This window comes from Gallus gallus, chromosome 2 (assembly GCF_016699485.2).
Source record: "Gallus gallus isolate bGalGal1 chromosome 2, bGalGal1.mat.broiler.GRCg7b, whole genome shotgun sequence".
In the NCBI taxonomy this organism is placed as follows: Eukaryota; Metazoa; Chordata; class Aves; order Galliformes; family Phasianidae; genus Gallus; species Gallus gallus.
In genome coordinates, this window is record NC_052533.1 from 102,534,265 (window position 1) to 102,551,704 (window position 17,440).

The following is a 17,440-nucleotide window of genomic DNA, read 5'->3' on the forward strand; positions in this document are numbered from 1 at the left end:
GGTTGACAGTGGATCAAACTCAGCTGTAAAAATCTGGTCTGAAGCACAAACTGCTTGATGCTGCTTGGAGAGATGAGCAGAGCTCCTTTTCAGATGGCATTTACGTACCCTTTAATGCCAGCTTGGTCAGCATTTTCCTCTGTTTAGTCACTCCTAGCAAGTGACGAGATAGAGATGAACGTGGCTGAGAAATGACTGACATTAAAAAAAAAGGGGGGGCAAAGGGCAAAGAGAAATAGAGAGAATGAGAAGTGTCCCCTGTGACAGTGTGGATGACTGTTGGTCCCTGCAGAGCTACGTTGGCATTATTTTGTCAAAGATCTCCCTCCCCCTTATGGCATTGCAAGCTGCAGTGCAGCAAGTGAGGGACTGCTGGTGGGTGGGTGTTAAACCCTTACAGAAGGGAGAACTTGCAAGCCCAAACTAAGGAGGAGCTGTTGGGAATGTGAAGTTTCACTTGCTGTTTTGCTGCAGAAGCATGTGTGAAATAAGTTTGTTTGGTTGGTTTTTTTTCTGGTTGGAATCAAATAGATTTAATAAGTTAACAAGAACAGAAACGGATCTTGGTTATTACCCATGTGTGTGGCTTGGATAGTTAACTGTGGTTTGTAAGCTTTACTCAATAGCAGCTCAGAGTACTTTGTGATGCACCCTAATCAGTGGTGATGTTTTGTGTTTCTTTTCTGTAGACGTCGGCTGATCTCCCAACGATCTTCTCTGGAGACTTTGGAGGACATAGAGGAAAATGCCCCACTACGCAGGTGATTCTATTTACTCTCTGTCCGGTTATTGGTCTGTGAGGCAGTAGTTGAATGTGCACATTAAGATGTTCTTCGTATGAATAATGGTATTGAAACCCCACACACTCTGCAGGGTGGTAGGCAGTGGGAAGTACATGTTTCCTATCTCTAGGATATTAAATGGAAAGCTGCTATTTAAATTTGATAAATAGAGAAGTTGAGCTGCCACTGATAAAAATGGGTAGTTCCTGACTTCCTACTTTGAAAACACAGGTACAGCTGCTTTAATTAAATAAGCTTTTTAAGACTATTATTTTTCAGTATTGTTTGCTATGGATTTTTAAGGTATTTCTTTCTCCCAGCACACACAATCTCACTTCAGTAACCAGCATTACTGTCTTTGTGTGCTGATTTGTGACTGCTACTTCATTCCTCCCATCCACGTTACATCATCAGCTTCGTTGCGGTTTGGTTTCTGCATCCAAGAGGCCGCAGCTTCTCTGGGGACTGCAGTAATTAGTCACTAGGCAATCCTCTGGAGTGATGGAAAATGGAGCAACTGTTTAGCAGTTCAGAAATGGGCTGATCAGTAATCTGACCAGTGCGTGGTATGCTTCCAGGTCAGCTGTTCAGCTGGGCAGCAGCTTAATGTTGAATGTCTCTTTATCCTGGGACCTGTAATTCAGCTGGTTTATGTTGGTGTTTAGCCTATAGCCTTGTTTATCCACATGCAGATTGGCTGTCTCTGCTTACTTCAAAGCAAAGACTTAATAGCAGAGGCTGTACCAACTGGCCTGTTACAAAGACTTGATTATTTTAGCAAAGCTTACCATTGAATGCTTACCGGCGTGTTATGAAGTGTTCTCATAAATGATTCAAACAAATATAATTGGCAAAAGATATAAACAAAGCGTGGCTCGCACGGCAGTATTTCTATTCGCTAATTTGCAGAAGAGTTGGTAGAACTGCTCTCTCAGTGCTGTTTTGCTGTGAAGAAGGAAACAAATCTAATTGCAACCACGGAGAGAGAGGGTACTGTAAGGGTTTTACTAATGGGGGAAGGCAGAAATTGCACAGTGATGGGGATCTGGCCATGGGGGCATAGCGATGGCATCTACAGGGACTGGCGTGCCCTGGTGGCTTGGGACCGGTAGGCTGCAGTCTCAGTCATAGAATGAATCATAGAATCATAGAATGGCCTGGGTTGAAAAGGACCACAATGATCATCGAGTTTCAACCCCCCTGCTATGTGCAGGGTCGCCAACCACCAGACCAGGCTGCCCAGAGCCACATCCAGCCTGGCCTTGAATGCCTCCAGGGATGGGACATCCACAGCCTCCTTGGGCAACCTGTTCCAGTGTGTCACCACCCTCTGGGTGAAGAAGTTTCTCCTAATATCTAACCTAAACCTCCCCTGTCTCAGTTTAAGACCATTCCCCCTTGTCCTATCACTATTCACCCTCATAAACAGACATACCTCCTCCTGTTCATACGCTCCCTTCAAATACTAGAAGGCCACAGTGAGGTCTCCCCGGAGCCTTCTCTTCTCCAAGCTAAACAAGCCCAGTTCCCTCAACCTTTCTTCGTAGGAGAGAGGGTGTCCAACAGAACAACCTCAGTAGGCCAGGAAACAACCAACCTCTGCCTGTGTGTAGGAGAGGATGTGAAAGTAGGCAAACAACACAGAGGGACTGTGCTGGTCCCCTGCACCTCTTTTGGGAGTTATCTCTGGTGTGTGTGTTCTATGACTTGGAACAGAACGGCAGTAAGATGAAATGGAGTGAGCTTACATAGAATGTTGTAGTTTCTTGATTAAAAAGGCTGGAAGGAGGGAGAGACTGTTGTTTATCTCATCTCTCCTTCCTCTGCTAATTTCTTTCTCAAATTGCAGTTCTTAAAGGTGTGTTCAGATGTAAAATAAATTTAGGGATTAATATTTTGAGGAATTTTTTTTTTTTTCCTGAGGTGATTCGTTTTATTTTCCATTGTTCTGTCTGCCATCATGAGCATGGGAAGTGATAGAGTTAAAAGCGAGCACGAATTACCCTTGTAAGTGAAAGATTTTAAATCTTTCTGAAGTTAAAACAAGAAAACTTCTCAGTAGCTCCCTTATCAATAGCCGAGAAGGATGCAGAAGTAGGGGTGTTGATGTGAGGGGAAAAAAATCTCATCAGGATCTACCACATATTGTTTTGCATTAGTTTTTCCCTCCAGAAGCTCAAGCTAAGCTGTCACAGCAGATTACAGGAAGTTTTATTTTGCTGAGATTTTTTAAAATGTGTTTTTCTGTGTGAAGGGAGGGGTGGTGGTGCCTTATTATTATTTTAAATACTTTTTTTTTTTTATTTGAGCTGTCACATTTCCAGACTTATTGTCTTCATTGTTCTTGCTGATTCCTAAAACAGGGTGCCTCAGATCATTTGTCTCGTCTTTCCTTCCTGCCTTTGTTTAGGCTCCTCGCCTGTACAGCAGGGAACTGAGTATATATTTATATATTTATAAGTTATTATATATAATTTTTTTTTTTCCCTGACTGATTTATTTTTCAGATGTCGGACTCTCTCAGGATCACCCAGACCAAAGAACTTTAAGAAGGTTCATTTTATCAAGAACATGAGGCAGCACGACACCAGAAATGGCAGGTACTGTGCATGCAAAGGCTGCTTCTGCAGGGGCAACTGATGGGGCATGGGAGCAGGCAAGGTTCAGTATCCCTGTGAAGCAGGACAGCGTGTACTTCTCATTACCAAATGAGTAGTCAATACAGAACACTAAAGTAGCTGATGAAAGTGCAGGCTCCTTATTGGATTGCATACCAGTCAGTGATAGTGCTAGTCAATAGATTTGCAAGGCCTGTGTCTACGAAGGAGTGCAGGGCTAAGTGTAGAGTTAGCCAAATTGTCAGGGCTGCCTATTGAAGAAGGCTTACCTGACTCAGGAAGACAGCTGTAGGGAAGGGTATTAAGATTATCTTGAGTCTTACAAGATGAATGATGAACGTGACAGGTTCTGGTTTCACCGTTGTGCCCTGCCACATGCAAGGTGCTCACTGGTAAGCATGCAGATGGGGATAGTTGTGACAAGATGACAAGCGAGATCCTTATCTTCTGGGCAGGCATAGGCAGGGGGAGTACTCAGGGATGCTGGGAGATGTATGACAAGGTACAGCTGTGACCTTGTGCACACCCTGAGTGGGGCTGTGCACTACCCATCTCACAGGCAGCAGTGGAGTTGTGCAGCAGTGTGCTCTCCCTTGCTGCAATGGCACGGTGTCTATCTTGTTCCCATCAACCAGATAGGTTCTTTATTCTAGTGCCATCTGTCTTAGAAGTGAGGCCACCTTCTTCCTGCTTATAAAGACACCTCTTCTCTCTGTTCTTTTTCCTAAGACAATTTCACCACGTACTTTATGATCCCGTTCTTTTCTGCGCAAACCTAAATAGGTTACCTGACCAGGTTTCATATAGATTAAACTGTCCCGCTGCGAGCTGACCCTTGCACTTATCTGTTCTCGTAAAACTGCTGTGACTGAGAACCATGTATATAATCTGTGAAACAATTTGTGGCATAGCTCATGATTTTTATCAAATGTGGAATTGAATCCATAGAAATTATCATCATAGAACCATCAGCATGGAATCATTTGAGGTAGAAGGGATCCTTAAAGGTCATCTGGTCCAGTTCCCCTGCAACAAACAGGGACATCTACAGCTACATCAGAGACTGGTCTGGCCTTACCTTGAGTGTCCCCAGGGATGGGACATCCACCATATCTCTGGACAACTACTTTCAGTGCTTTAACTATCCTTATTGTAAAAAAAAAACCCTTTTTCTTTATATCCAGTCTAAATCCTACCTCTCTTATTATGAAAATTCTCTTTTAGTTTGAAATTCTGATGTAACATCAAGCCACAGCTTATATGATTCAAATTCTGGAAAGTTTATCTTGGCTGAGGCAAGAATTCCTTGCATTTATTCTCACATATGCAGTTTAATACAGTGAAAGGTAGCTATCAATGTAAATACCACAGAATGTGGCTCTGGGAAGTGATAGATCTTTTGAAACAGGTTTTGTTGCAGACAGACGCATGCAGACCTATTGACTTAGCTATTGTCTGACTAGCAGCTGATTATTGTCTAAACGACAAATACGTGTAGAATCCAACTCTAAAAAGCAACTCTCCAATTTTAGTCCGTTTTGTACATGAATATATTCATGCTCTGGGATTTTCTTACAGCAAAAAAAACCCCTACTTATTCATAAAGTATTATGCAAATTCGTCAGAGAAGGAGTAATTTCTGAGATATGCATATAAAATACATGCATAAACTTGATAGAAACACGACCTGTAAAAGAAAGAATAAATGGTTTGTAAACAATCTACAAAATCACTCATTTTCTCCATCTGTTGCGAAAATATATTTGCAGGATATGTGCAGCATTTTGGCTTAACTTACGTATCAGTCATTGCATCTGGTAATAAAACAGAATATTTTTCTTGCTAAGAAAACAGTGTGTAAGCTTTTGTTATTCAATTGGCTTCTTATCTTTATCAACAGACACAACTTTCCAGAATATTTCCATAATCATAATAAAGATCCCTTTATCTGGAACACGGATACAGTAAGAAAAGAGAGGCAGTTTAGAAATGCTTTTATCCTATGGACAAAGAGTCACAATGATGTTAACTAAAAATAAAATACAAAGTCAACACTTTGTGTCCTCTAGGGCCAGCTATCTCTAGCAGTAAGTAATCTGAGCACGTACCCTGCTTTTCCAAGGGGTCTGGATGCTGTTGCAGTCACTGGAGTTAAGTCATTCTGGATGAAAAAGGCCCCTGGGAAGTCAGGTGAATGTGCTTTATATGTTCAACCTAGAATCAGAGGTTCTGATTTAGATCTTCACAGTTTAGTCCTTTACTGTAGTCCTTTAGACCTCCACAGTTGCCTGTGACACAGGGGAGTGCAGGTATTGCAGTAGATAGGAAACCTTTCTCCTTGCCTTGCCCAGGGTCTTTTCCGAGGCAGCTCATGTGAGTGTGCAGGAAGGCTCAGCCCGGCTGGAGTCAGTCTTTTGGAGCTCTCCCCAAAACCTGTGACCCTTCTGTCGCTGCACAATGCCCTTTTACGTGGCTTGACTTGAGGAACTCAGCTTCGAAAGCATCTACACTAATATATTTTTTTATTTGATAGCTAGGCTTAAAATAACTAGTGCTTTTAGGTATTCTTTCTCCGGCATGTGTCTGAGTTTCATGGCAAAGAAAAATGCAGTGTGGTTGGTAGCTCAGGGCTTGTTTTCCTTCTTTGACTGCCCTTATTTGTGGCTCTCAGCCTGTGACTTTCCTTGCCCTGGAGTGCCGAGGCCTCTTCCCCTCTTATTTCTGGGGATGGCACATGTTGAGCAGCAGTGCTCTGGTGAAAGCCTTCAGCAGCGCTGCACAAAGGCAGGACCGGCCATTGGTCTAACAGTGGTTCAGATATTTCAGAACAGAGAAAAACCACCTACACAGATCACAGCGTATCAGCAATACTTTGTAAAGCTTCCTGTTGATAGTTTTGTGCAGTGGTTAAACCAGTTTCTTCAGATTTGTAGGATGTGGTTTATTAAAGGAACTGGAAGACTAGATTTCCTAGACAGTACTATCAAAGCAGTCTTGTAAAACAACACAAAATAAATTTCCCATTAAAAGACAAAGGCAAGCCAACCAATCATACGGGTTAGGAAATGTGGCCACCAGCATGTGGTTTCACCCTATGAGACCTAGTGCCTTTACTCAGCAGGTTTATTGGTGGTCACTTCCATAAACTGTGAAGCAGAAGATTTCCTATTTAGCAGAAACAGGCCACCAAAATAGCAACATGAGCCAGCTGAACAAACAATTCAGGGCAAGAATGTGACAAGAACATTTCTGGAGTCATCCTATATAGCAGTAAAACAATACTCCTCTCCCACTCCCGTGCCACTGCTTTCTCAAATTTCCATTAGTGTATGGTTCTGTGCCAAAACCAAACAGAACCCGTAGGCTATGAAAGGTCTGTTTTGCTGCCCTTTTAATTCTAGTGATGCACACGTACACGCTAAGAGATTGACTGAGTGGGCTCACCACTGTTGATGGTTATTCTCTACCGCTTTCACATAGGCCCACCTTAAACTTGGGAGACTCCCAAAGTCTGGTACCAAGATGGCATTTATGGCCTGTGTATTCACCTTTACCTACAGGGACAGAAACATCATCAGTCACATATGAAGAAATATTCAGCATGTATGTGATACATATGATACATATCGTGTTTTACATTCGAAGTCTTTTGCTGCAACATGATAGAGCCTCGATAGAAACTGAAGGAAGCATGCTATTCCCCAAATCAGGCAAATTACTGATTCTGAGGATAGCCTCATGCTCTGTATATTTTTGTAGTTTCGTAGCATACTCCTCATTAAAGAAGTTGGAGGATTAGCTTTTAGAGCCTCAGACAGTTGGACGTTATGAGAGCTCTCTTGCAACATAGTGGTTTCTTTGAACCATAGTAATGAGTACAACCTCTTGGTAAAATGTGAGAAATAAAATGTGAACTTTTTGGCACAAAGTAATTTTAAATGTGTCTACGTGGCACAATGGCAGTCAAGGCACATAAACCCCCTCTGACTCGAAGTGCTTCTCCTATCTGAGAGAGCTCATTTGGAGCTGTGCACCATCACAGGCGCAGACGAAGAGCTGAAATCCAGAAAAATGGCCTTCTCTCATAAACAATAATCTGACTTTCTTGAAGAGCAGCCAGCCTTCATCACACCTCCTCCAAAGCATGCTTTCTAAGAAGGTTCTGGACTTTGTGGTTCTTTGGAAGTCTGATAACCTGGCTGTGGAGGAGAGGCCATGCGCTCCTCTCCCACTCTGCCTGGACAGTCTTTATGTAGTGAGGGTCCCCTGTTTCACGGAACATGTTTGGTTCCCAAGGGAAAGAAATCTGGAAAAAAAAAAAGAAAAAACAACCCAGGGGCTCTGCTGATGCTTTTTGTTTCCTTTCTGACCTGATTCCTGCAGATACATATGTCAAGCTTTCTCTGGTAGGTTCGCGTTGTTGTCTACAATGCCAACTGTGAAGGCATAGAAGGCACCCATTTATTTTTCTTTAAGGGAGTTATGGGACATTAGTAGAAGTGCTGTGTTCCAGAAGCAGCCAGAGGGAATGGGGGAAATATGCCTTCTGGATACTGTGGTTTTCTGAATTCAAAGATGCTTTCTGATGTCAACCTCAAAATCTGTGCCAAGTTTCATACATCACAGAATCACAGAATGGCCTGGGTTGGAAGGGACCTCAAGGATCATGAATCTCCAACCCCCCTGCCGGGCAGGGCCACCAACCTCCTCATTTACTAGACCAGGTTGCCCAGGGCCTCATCCAACCTGGCCTTGAACACCTCCAGGGACGGGGCATCCACAACCTCTCTGGGCAGCCCGTTATACATCAGCAAACAAGGCTTTCAATGAACAAGCAAGCTGTTGTGGTTAGCAACCATTCAGCAATAAGCAGTGTTCTTACACAAAATTAGTCATATGCCAGTTTGGGGGGGTTTTCTTGCTTGTGGCCTGTCTTTCTCAAATGTGAAAAATGATTCTCCTTGCTTATAACTTACTGCAGCACCACGAGTCTGTCTTATTTGACAGGAGATAGTTACCTTAAGTGAGGGCTGTTGTGGAATTCAGATCATACTGCATCTGGTGCGGGAGGGTTTCCTGATGCTGTCTGTATGTTCATTATTAGAGACCCCCTGTGTTAAAGGGTAAATACCACTTTGCTTTTAAATATACTTTTAAGGAAGAAAGTAGAATTGGTGTAATAGAATGAACCAGGAGAGGGAAGATTGATTATTCTGCATTTTTCCAACTGAGCTGACACTTTCCTCAAGAGCTGATACTTGCATGCAGCATCTCTCTGGGGAGCCTGAGCCTTTTCCAAGAACTATGACTAAGCTGGTTCCATAAGGAAACTGTGCTTTAAAAGCAGTATGAGGGGTACAAGACTTAGAAGTGTGTAAGCTGATTTTCAGACAATAAAGAACAAAGTAGCTTGCTAGAGTTCGTCATCCAACTTTGACCAGTATAGGACAAAGATGAAAAGTTTGGGTGAAATCTTCACCTTTTAGGGACCTATGATAGACAACGCTGAGAAAATCAAAAGAAGGAAGTGAAACAGCCCTGACAACCAGCCCAGCAATAAGTTCTAGCACTTTGGGTCACAAGTGGAGACTTCTAGGAAGGTGAAACGTAGGTAAATTGTGACACTAACAAGGTTAGAAGTGTAGAAATTGCCATCACTGTGTCTTAGAGGAATTTGAGAAGCAGTAGTCCACTGGTTTAGTTCTGGGGGAAAAAGGGTCTTTTCAGCATATGTTGTACAATTGTACAACAGTTGGTGTCCTGAAGCTAATGAGGAAAGATGGTATATTTATAAATAATATTTTATTTATACTGTATATCTTATATCTCAATCAAATTTCTTTTGGCTTCTTGCTCAGCTTCACCTCCTAAAACTTTAATTATTTAGCTTTTGGCAGTCTGTGTAGTTTTATGAAAACTGAGTCTTGACCTGAAGGTAGTTTTGATGTTTCTTGATGATATGTCAGAGGTTGATGGCTAAATAGTGTAGGTGTAAAACAGATAGGTTGCTCTAAGGTATTTGATTTAATGCCACATGGTGGCTTTGCAGATGTTACAGAGATTTGGAAACTGGTTAACAGCACAAAATAGTTGCTGCAAGAGTGCCCTGGATTCTGAGGCATATAAATTGCACTTTCACGTAGCCAAATGTTGAGCTACCTGCCTGCACAAAGTGAACAAAGGCATGCCATGTTTACAGGAGGAGGATCCAGTCCTGGCAATGAGTTACTGAGATAGATGTGGTGCTGAAGGAGAAAGGGGCAAGGGGTGATGTGATCAGTCACGCCTGAGTGTCAGTGCAACGTCATAACCAAGAGGGCTGATGGGATTACTTTGTACAGAGGCAGGTGAGTCTTCAGGGCTAGACACTAATCTTAAAGGTAAGAATGAAACTTAGATGACACTGCTGACTGTGCAGTCGCTGAATCCAGTGGTAATGCCCAGAGGCCGAGAAGGATGATAGGGAAGACAGGAAAAGATTCAGGGAGAAGCAGTGGAAGGACTTGAAAGCTTATCGTAACAGCAGAATTTGACTTGATCCATAAAACTCTATTTCAAGAACAGAGAGCTGAAAATCTCAAGTTAAACAGAGGAAAGGTTGTGACCAGTAGCTGGATTTACTTTTTGGCCAATAAATGCAGAGTCTGAAGTCAGCCGCTGAGCTGTGCGTATCCCAGGTGATTGCTGGTGCTGTTGGATTTGTTAGCTGTGTTTTAGGTGAGCTGATGAATCGTCAGAACAGCTCCTTGGCTCTTCTGGTGGACTCTCTTTCACTGGGACTTTTAGAAAAGCATCTGTTCTGGATTCCAAGTAAGGCGCGTTCAATGTGTTCTTCTTAGAAAGCCTGCGTAGGGGATGGGGCTCCACTGCTCTTTTGCGGCATAAGGCACATACTGTAGCATTTCTGTAAAGAGTCAGTTATGCACTACCTTACCGTGAGATAAAAAAGAGGAGGGAGAAATGGTTGGTGATGGAAGTTTTGTGATTATGAATTCCTCAACGATTACATCTGTTGCTTTGCTTATTGTGGTGGGATTTTTAAATTTTAGTCTTTGATTTCTTTTATTTTCTTTTATATTTTAGAATAGTCCTTATCAGCAGCAGAAGATCCTTCTGTAGCATATTTTCAGTGCTGCCATATCGAGACTGTACCCAAGTCGGGTATGTATATTTATACACATACTATGTAGTCTTTCTGGGCCTGCATGTAGAACTGACTACAGATAAGAGAATGTCAGAAGCTAATGCTTTTAAGTATCTGCTCTGAGAAAAGATAAATGCATTTAGAAATGTTTGTACTGTGGGACATTACCAGGTTGAAATTGCAATTCTCACTTCCTACTTTATTTATACGTGTTGTAGTATCTTTGTCTATTAAACCAGAGAAAACTACCCTGTCTCCATTTTGTGTTTCTGAAATATCCACAGCCTTTTTTGTTTCTTCTGACTTCATTCATCATTGACCAAATAAGTACTGCAGACAGAGCAACTTTGATTTTATAAGCAGTCCTAGCCTTCTGATTCTTCCACATGAATACGGTGCTACTCTATCTACATTTCCAGTACTACTGGGAAATAACTGAGTCTGAACATAATACCTTTTAATTGTACTTGTGGTAAATGGTCAGATCATTCAGCTCGTAAAAAGACAGCTGTAGCAATGCTGGCATTGTTTTGGCAACTGCTACACACGTTCTTAGGAGCCGCAAGCAACTTCCATAGAGCTTCCTTACATCCCCGGAAGGGCTGAGACCTCTGATAGAAAAGATTGTTTGGGTTGAAGCTGTTCTCTAAAGCTTTTTTGCTCTTGCAATGAAACTGCAATGAAACTGGATTGAGGGAGGTAGTGACATCTCCAAGGCTCTGGGGCATGACTGGAGAGGGGGCAGCACAGGGCTGCAGCTCTGTGTGTCTGGGGCAGAGGGTTAAGGCCTGTCCACTCCCTAGAGAGCTGAGAGTTGCCAGCAGTTAGTGTTGGCTCAGTGCCTGCAGACCCCCGCAAGCCTGGGGGAAGTATTTGGCTGATACGGTGAGGTGGGTTTGAAAGACCCACAAATCATTTAGCATCAAGTTCATCCAGCTCATAGAAGATGGACTTGGCTCATATTTTTCAGTCATCTGTTTAATTCGAGAGAGCTATCTGCAACATCTGCTCATGCATCAGTAATTCAAAAGAAGGGGAGGTTATTTCTAATGCAAAGAGGAAAGGAAGTACCTTTGTAGGAAAGTTGACTTGCTTTCCTGTGTCTTACAGGAAAATTTTTCCCTTAATTAAGCAGGGATGACACATGAGGGAAATTCTTGACAGATTGGCAGCTTTGTTCATTCTTCTGTGGTACATTGTCATTCATTTATGGCCATTGCCCTCTAGAAATTGTTTCCTTGTTGAAAAGTGAATATATTTTGAAACACTGATGACTGGTTATATCTTCAAAATATCTTCAAAATTACACTCATAATGGATCCATAATGGGATGAGAAGGTAAAAAGTGCCAGTACACAGCAATCCAGCCCCATTCCCTTTGTTAAAAAGCCAAGATGAAAAAAAAAAATCACCCTCTGACTTTGTTCCAGAGCATTAGAGGAAGAGAGAAGCAATTAAGTGGCACCCCCTTCCAGGAACAGCTGGTGCTACGAACAGATGAGGCACTATGTCATAAACTGTAGCCACTCTGTTCAGGCTGCACAGTAGCTGCTTACTACTACACACATTTTGGATGTGTGGTAGGAGTGGGACACTGGTACCCTTTTGTAGTGACAGCATCTTTTAGCTTTGCTTTCTCTCTGGATTGCTGATGCATCTGTCCTGACTGGTTTATGTTCTGTAAACTTTATTGACTAGCTGAGGAGAAGAAAATCATTCCAGGGAATTCTGGACATGTCTGCAATTAAAACGGTGAGCCCGGGCAGAAGCAGGAAAGCGGGTTGGATGTTCATGTAGGAGAGACTGCTCCAAGTGGCAGGAGCACATGGCAGAGTGGATGCTGCTTCTCCACCTCTGCTCCAACTTGTAGGTTCTGCAGCGTGTGAGGAGACCTCCTGGCACAGCTGTGTTTGGGGAGGCTGCCAGTGCCCAGTACATTGTAGGCAACACAGAAGAGTTCCACTGTATCAAGGCTGGCAGCTGAACTGCACTAACAGATCAATTTTAAAAGCTGCCTGAAAGGCAATTCTTGCCTACACAGCTAAATTCTGTGCTCTTGGCCAGGATGGATGGGACGTTGTGACCCCTTAGCAGCCATATGCAAGAAATACGCTGTAGACCTTACCCTTACTCCTCGAGCTACGTTCTTAAATGGCTGTGCAAATACAAATGAGTGTTTGGGGAGAAACACGAGAGGACTAAATTTGAGTTGTCCCTTGGAATATCTCTCCCAGAACCCCCTCCCCTGCAGCCAGGCAGCAGCAGGTTCACCAGAGTAGGGCTTGCAGCAGGATTCTGGAAGGAAGTGCACTGCAGAGCAGAGCAGGGGTTGCCAGTGATGGATGGCAGATTTTGCTACCTGCTGTTTCAGTAGGCATGTCGGGTTGCACATGCTGGGGCTAAGAGGGGAGGACACCATTTGCCAGGGAAATTGATTGCTTTACTTTTCTCTTTTGTTGAAGAGAGGCAAGTGTAAACCAAAGAGTGGTATGTTGGAGAGAAAGAAGTCATGAACAGCAGCAATCACTAGAATTTTGTGTATTCCTGCTGCTGAAATCACTCAGAGATAGATACTTATGCAGATCTGGGCCATAACGTCTCCTCTTCAGGTCTGGTTACTGTAAGGTTGCCCACATCTTTGTGGGTGGTGCGATGGCAGGCACAGCTTCACCTGTCTGCATGATCAAGAGTTGGGTAATGAGCTTAACTCCCATCTAGTCTGCCAGAGTAGCTGTAAATGCAAACATAGCCAGATTACAGCAACATAGGGAAGGCAGTCAGCAGCTGAAAGAAGCAGAAGTCTTGCCTGCTGCCCTCCCTTAGCCCCAAAGTCCTACAATGTTACAGCCCTAAGTTGGCAGACCTTGTGCATGGCTTAATGGTAGATAAGGGCCGTGATGGGAGAGCTGCTCCGTACTGACTACACTGTTACAGCAGTATTGCCTCTCTTACTAAATTAGCAGACACACAAACTCTTTATGGCTAGTGACCAGTCTGCAGAGGCATGCATTATTAGCAGCACCAGTAATACTGGTAGAATGCTTGGCTTTGATTATGTTTTTATGAAATATAACATCATTGTGTGGTCCACAGGTTAGTGGTAAGGCAGCTGAAGGGCTGTCAGTAGTACTGCAGATTTGCATGTGCAGTTGCTATGTCTCAATGTACTCGAGATCTTTGTGGCTAAGAGTATTACTCATAATCTGGATTTTTTCTGCTGAATGAAATCTTGCTTACCTGGGAAACATGCATACTGTTACCACATAGGGATGTGTGGAGTACTTAGAAATAGTACTTAGAAATTTAGAGGATCGTATGCAATGTTATGCTAATACTTCTCTTCACGTTCCTTTTCTTAATTAAATACAACACTGAAAATGATGGAAGATCTGCTTTGCAATGAGTATTGGAACCAGAGTTCTAGCTCAGCATCCCCTTTATTCTTTCCCTTGAAGGAGAGGAGGATCAATTCCTGTATAGTTCTGCAGATTGGCAGAAAATGGGATATTATCAGAGGTGTGCCTTGTGCCACTCCTGAGCTGCTGTGGTGCACACCTCCTTTGTCAAAGGTGAGTGGTTGCAGTGGCAGCTCACAGCAAGTGGAGTTGAACCCTGGTGCTGTTGCTCTTCCAGGACCCGCTCAGTGCCAAGATGCTCCGTGGACCCTGGCTGTGCCCCATGTGTGGTAGGGAAGGACCAGCTTCCACGTAGCAGTTCTGGAAGAGACATTTCCTGGGTAGTGGGAGCAAGGGCACCAATTTTCTCCATTGCTTATGTGCTCTTGGAGCTTTGTTAGGCACCACTTCTCCTTCAGCCTCCAAGGAAATGTTGCACAGGTCTGGCAATCCTCATGGGCTTTGTTGGCAATGCTCTGTGTGACTTGCGGGACATAGGCCTAGAACTGAAAGCAGTCCAATTCTTACTCATCTTTTATAGTGTCTGAGCACTTTCAAAAAGGGGAATGGTAAGGTTACGTGTGTTATTATTAGCAATGCTACAGAAAACGAAAAAGGTACCGTGTTGTTCCCCCCCAGGAGAAAAGGTAGCAGTTAGTTGATTTTACAGTTCTGTTGCTTTAAATTGTTTTTCCTTTGGCACACATCCTTACAGCTCACAGTTTAAAAACAAGTTTTGAAAAGGGGCTTTTTAGGCTTGTTTTTGTTAGTGGCAAAAACTAAGCATTCATTTTCACTCACACATTGAAATCATACCTATTGTAGTATTTTAGTTGGTGATGTTACAATAGCCTTTTCAGAGCTTCCAGGTTTCTCTAAAAGTCTGTCCAGAAGGTGAATGTAAAGGAGCTGGGAAGGAGTAGAGCTGGCAGTGTCATGCAGATCCAGCTGGTTTTGCATCCAGCTATCAGCTGGGGTCAGAATGACTGCCTGTCACTGGGGCCGGAGGTGATGAGCTAATGTACAGAAAAACGCAGAGTATCAGATAGTATGTGTCCTTATAAAACCAGCTAGTTCACCTCATGTTTATTCTTCGTGGCATTGAATTCATTAAGAGGTTAGAAAGTTACCCTGCTGTAAGTCTAGCTGCTGAATACTGCTCTCTGGTAGCATTATAGGAGTATATCTGACTAAGCCTGCCTCCAGTTAAAGAAAATAATACAGTATGAGTAATCAAATGGATTGAAGCACAGAAAATTGATCATTTTTCTGAAGTAAAGCATTAAGTCGTTAGATAAAAAGAATGTGTTGTTCTCAGAAATGCTGCAGACCAGTTTCGTCTAGTTTCTAAAGATAGATCACCACTGAATTTAATGTTGTGTCTGGCAGGCCTGGCAGGATCACTAATGAGTTCGATGATGCTGAGAGCAAGAAGTTTTCAATACAATCATCCCAAATCACATGTAGCTGCAGTGATCAATGAGCCCATAGGCCAGGCATTCCCAAAGGGTTTCATTATCTAAATTGCAATATCTTTGTCTGTCTTCAGTGTTCTGACTGGGTAAGGAAGTTGTATGCAAAATGAGGCAAAAAAAACAGTTTTAGATGAGTTTGTCTCAGACTGCACTCCTGCAGTCAGTTGCTTTGGCAGATCAGCCAGCAACCATTGCTGTGATTACAGAAACATTTACTGGAGAAATGAGAGCTTCTAAATTGCCATCAGGATAGTAAACATAAGCTCATAGCAAAGCAGCATACTTTTGTGCATCCTACAGGCTTATTACCAAGTTTCTTGCCAATTTTTGTATGAGAGGCAGTTTTTTTTTCCTTGCTTCTACTCAGCTGAACAAAACCAATACCAAGTACATATTAGCATTATAGAAAGACAAAGAAAACTGTTTCCCCCTGCCCCTGGCACAACATGACATTTTAAAACTAATTGCATAGGTGAATTTTACAGAGCTACCATTGCTTGTTTTTATGAGGTTCCCTCTTTCCTCAGATTGAAGATAAGCAACAAATCCCAAAAGCTAATAGGTTTAAGTTTTGAACTTTTACTCCATGTTGGGCAAAATATCAAGACAAAGATCTGACATCTGAATATGTCTGGAGAGAGAAAAGGATGCTGGCCCATTAGAGCAGTCATTCCATGAGTTTCTCCACCTCCTTTCCCTATATATTGCATCTTGAGATGTCGTTCTAGCAACACTAATGGCAATTAGGGTACAAAAACTCTCAACCCATTAAACCTGTCAGTCCCAGTTAGTGGAAACTCTGCTTTTGGCCTGACTGGCAGCACATCTTTTCCAAAGTTGTCATTGTCTTCATCCCTGTAAACAGAGACAATAAGTAGAAATTACTTACAGTGAAGGATGAGAGCAGTATTTTCTATTGACATCTCGTGAACTGCGATTCCTTATGGAATAAATCTGAGCAGTCAGGAATCACTGAGCATAAAACATAAACACAAAAGGCTTACATCTCTAAATAACAATTATCAGATTCCCTTTGCAGTAGGTAGAAGGCCTTTTCATGCGTCTACAAATCTATTTAATATTTAATAGGCTCCTGAATTATTCACAGATTAAAGTGTTCAACTGTTGCTGTCATTTAAAGAGCAAGTGCCCAGCAGGACTACTGCATGGAGCTTTATAGATCACATCAAATCATAATGTTTGATTCATTAAAGAAATGTTACACTTCCAAAAGTAATACTATCTAATTTGTATTCTGTTAATCCTTGCCTGACTAATAAAACACAAAGGCTAAGAATTCCTGTTTCGATTCTTATTTGCCTGTTCAATAAAACTTTTTACCATCCCACAACAGATTCGGATTCACAGCTTACTCAGTTCTGTTCCAGGAGAATCTCTGAGGTGGAGAAACGAATTTTGTTTATTTTTCTTCCCATCTGGGATAACTGCAGCAATGTGCTTAGTTTTGAGTGTAGTTTCTAACACTGCTCAGCAGCTCACCTTCTGAAAATGGTACGCACATATAGAACACAGTTATCTACGTAAATCAGGGTGACTCCCCATATGTTGTCAAAAACTGGGCTGGTCTTGTGATTTCTTTGCATTTTCCCTGATCAAATAAAGTGAAGGTAGTCACTGGGTTCCTGTGGTTTATTTTAACTTCTCAATATTTATTTGAATCCCTGGAAAATTTTGTGAAAAAGCACTTTTGGAAAACAAACCACAGGAAAACTGAAAATGAGGAAGAGAAGGAAGGACGTTTTCTTCACTTGAAAGCCTATTTGGCAAGGACTGTCTTTCCTACTCTGCATTTTGTAAACAGCTCTTACTACTGCATGTTGGTTTGTGCAGTTCCTCAGTGCCAGTGATCATCTAAATACCTTAAACACAGGGAAAGCTTACTGTTTTTTGTGTTGTTTTTTTTTTATTATTTTTTTTTTTTTTGCAAGTGCTGATCCTCTGTGCTCTCCCCCTGTGTGGGGCCTGTTGCCCATGGTGCCATGCGAGGGCCCATATCCCAAAGATC

General features: G+C 42.5%; 2 protein-coding genes across 10 annotated transcripts in view; one reads left to right on the forward strand and one right to left on the reverse strand.

The window, feature by feature from the left end:
- CABLES1 (Cdk5 and Abl enzyme substrate 1) overlaps nt 1-17,440 on the forward strand; it is a 68,505-nt gene that overhangs the window by 30,333 nt on the left and 20,732 nt on the right. For 3 of the 4 annotated variants that reach the window (XM_015278006.4, XM_025147895.2, XM_046938215.1), the window contains exons 2-4: nt 690-761; nt 3,290-3,382; nt 10,484-10,561. In XM_015278006.4, coding sequence (XP_015133492.2) covers nt 690-761; nt 3,290-3,382; nt 10,484-10,561 — 243 coding nt within the window. The remainder of the gene's footprint in view (nt 1-689; nt 762-3,289; nt 3,383-10,483; nt 10,562-17,440) is intronic. The other variant, XM_025147894.3, reaches the window with a different exon arrangement.
- The window catches only part of TMEM241 (transmembrane protein 241), a 99,928-nt gene continuing 87,629 nt past the window's right edge, over nt 5,142-17,440 (reverse strand). For all 6 annotated transcript variants that reach the window (XM_040688535.1, XM_040688513.1, XM_040688505.1 and 3 more), the window contains exon 14: nt 5,142-16,269. In XM_040688535.1, the coding sequence (XP_040544469.1) occupies nt 16,264-16,269 (6 nt within the window). In that variant the 3' untranslated portion in view covers nt 5,142-16,263. The remainder of the gene's footprint in view (nt 16,270-17,440) is intronic.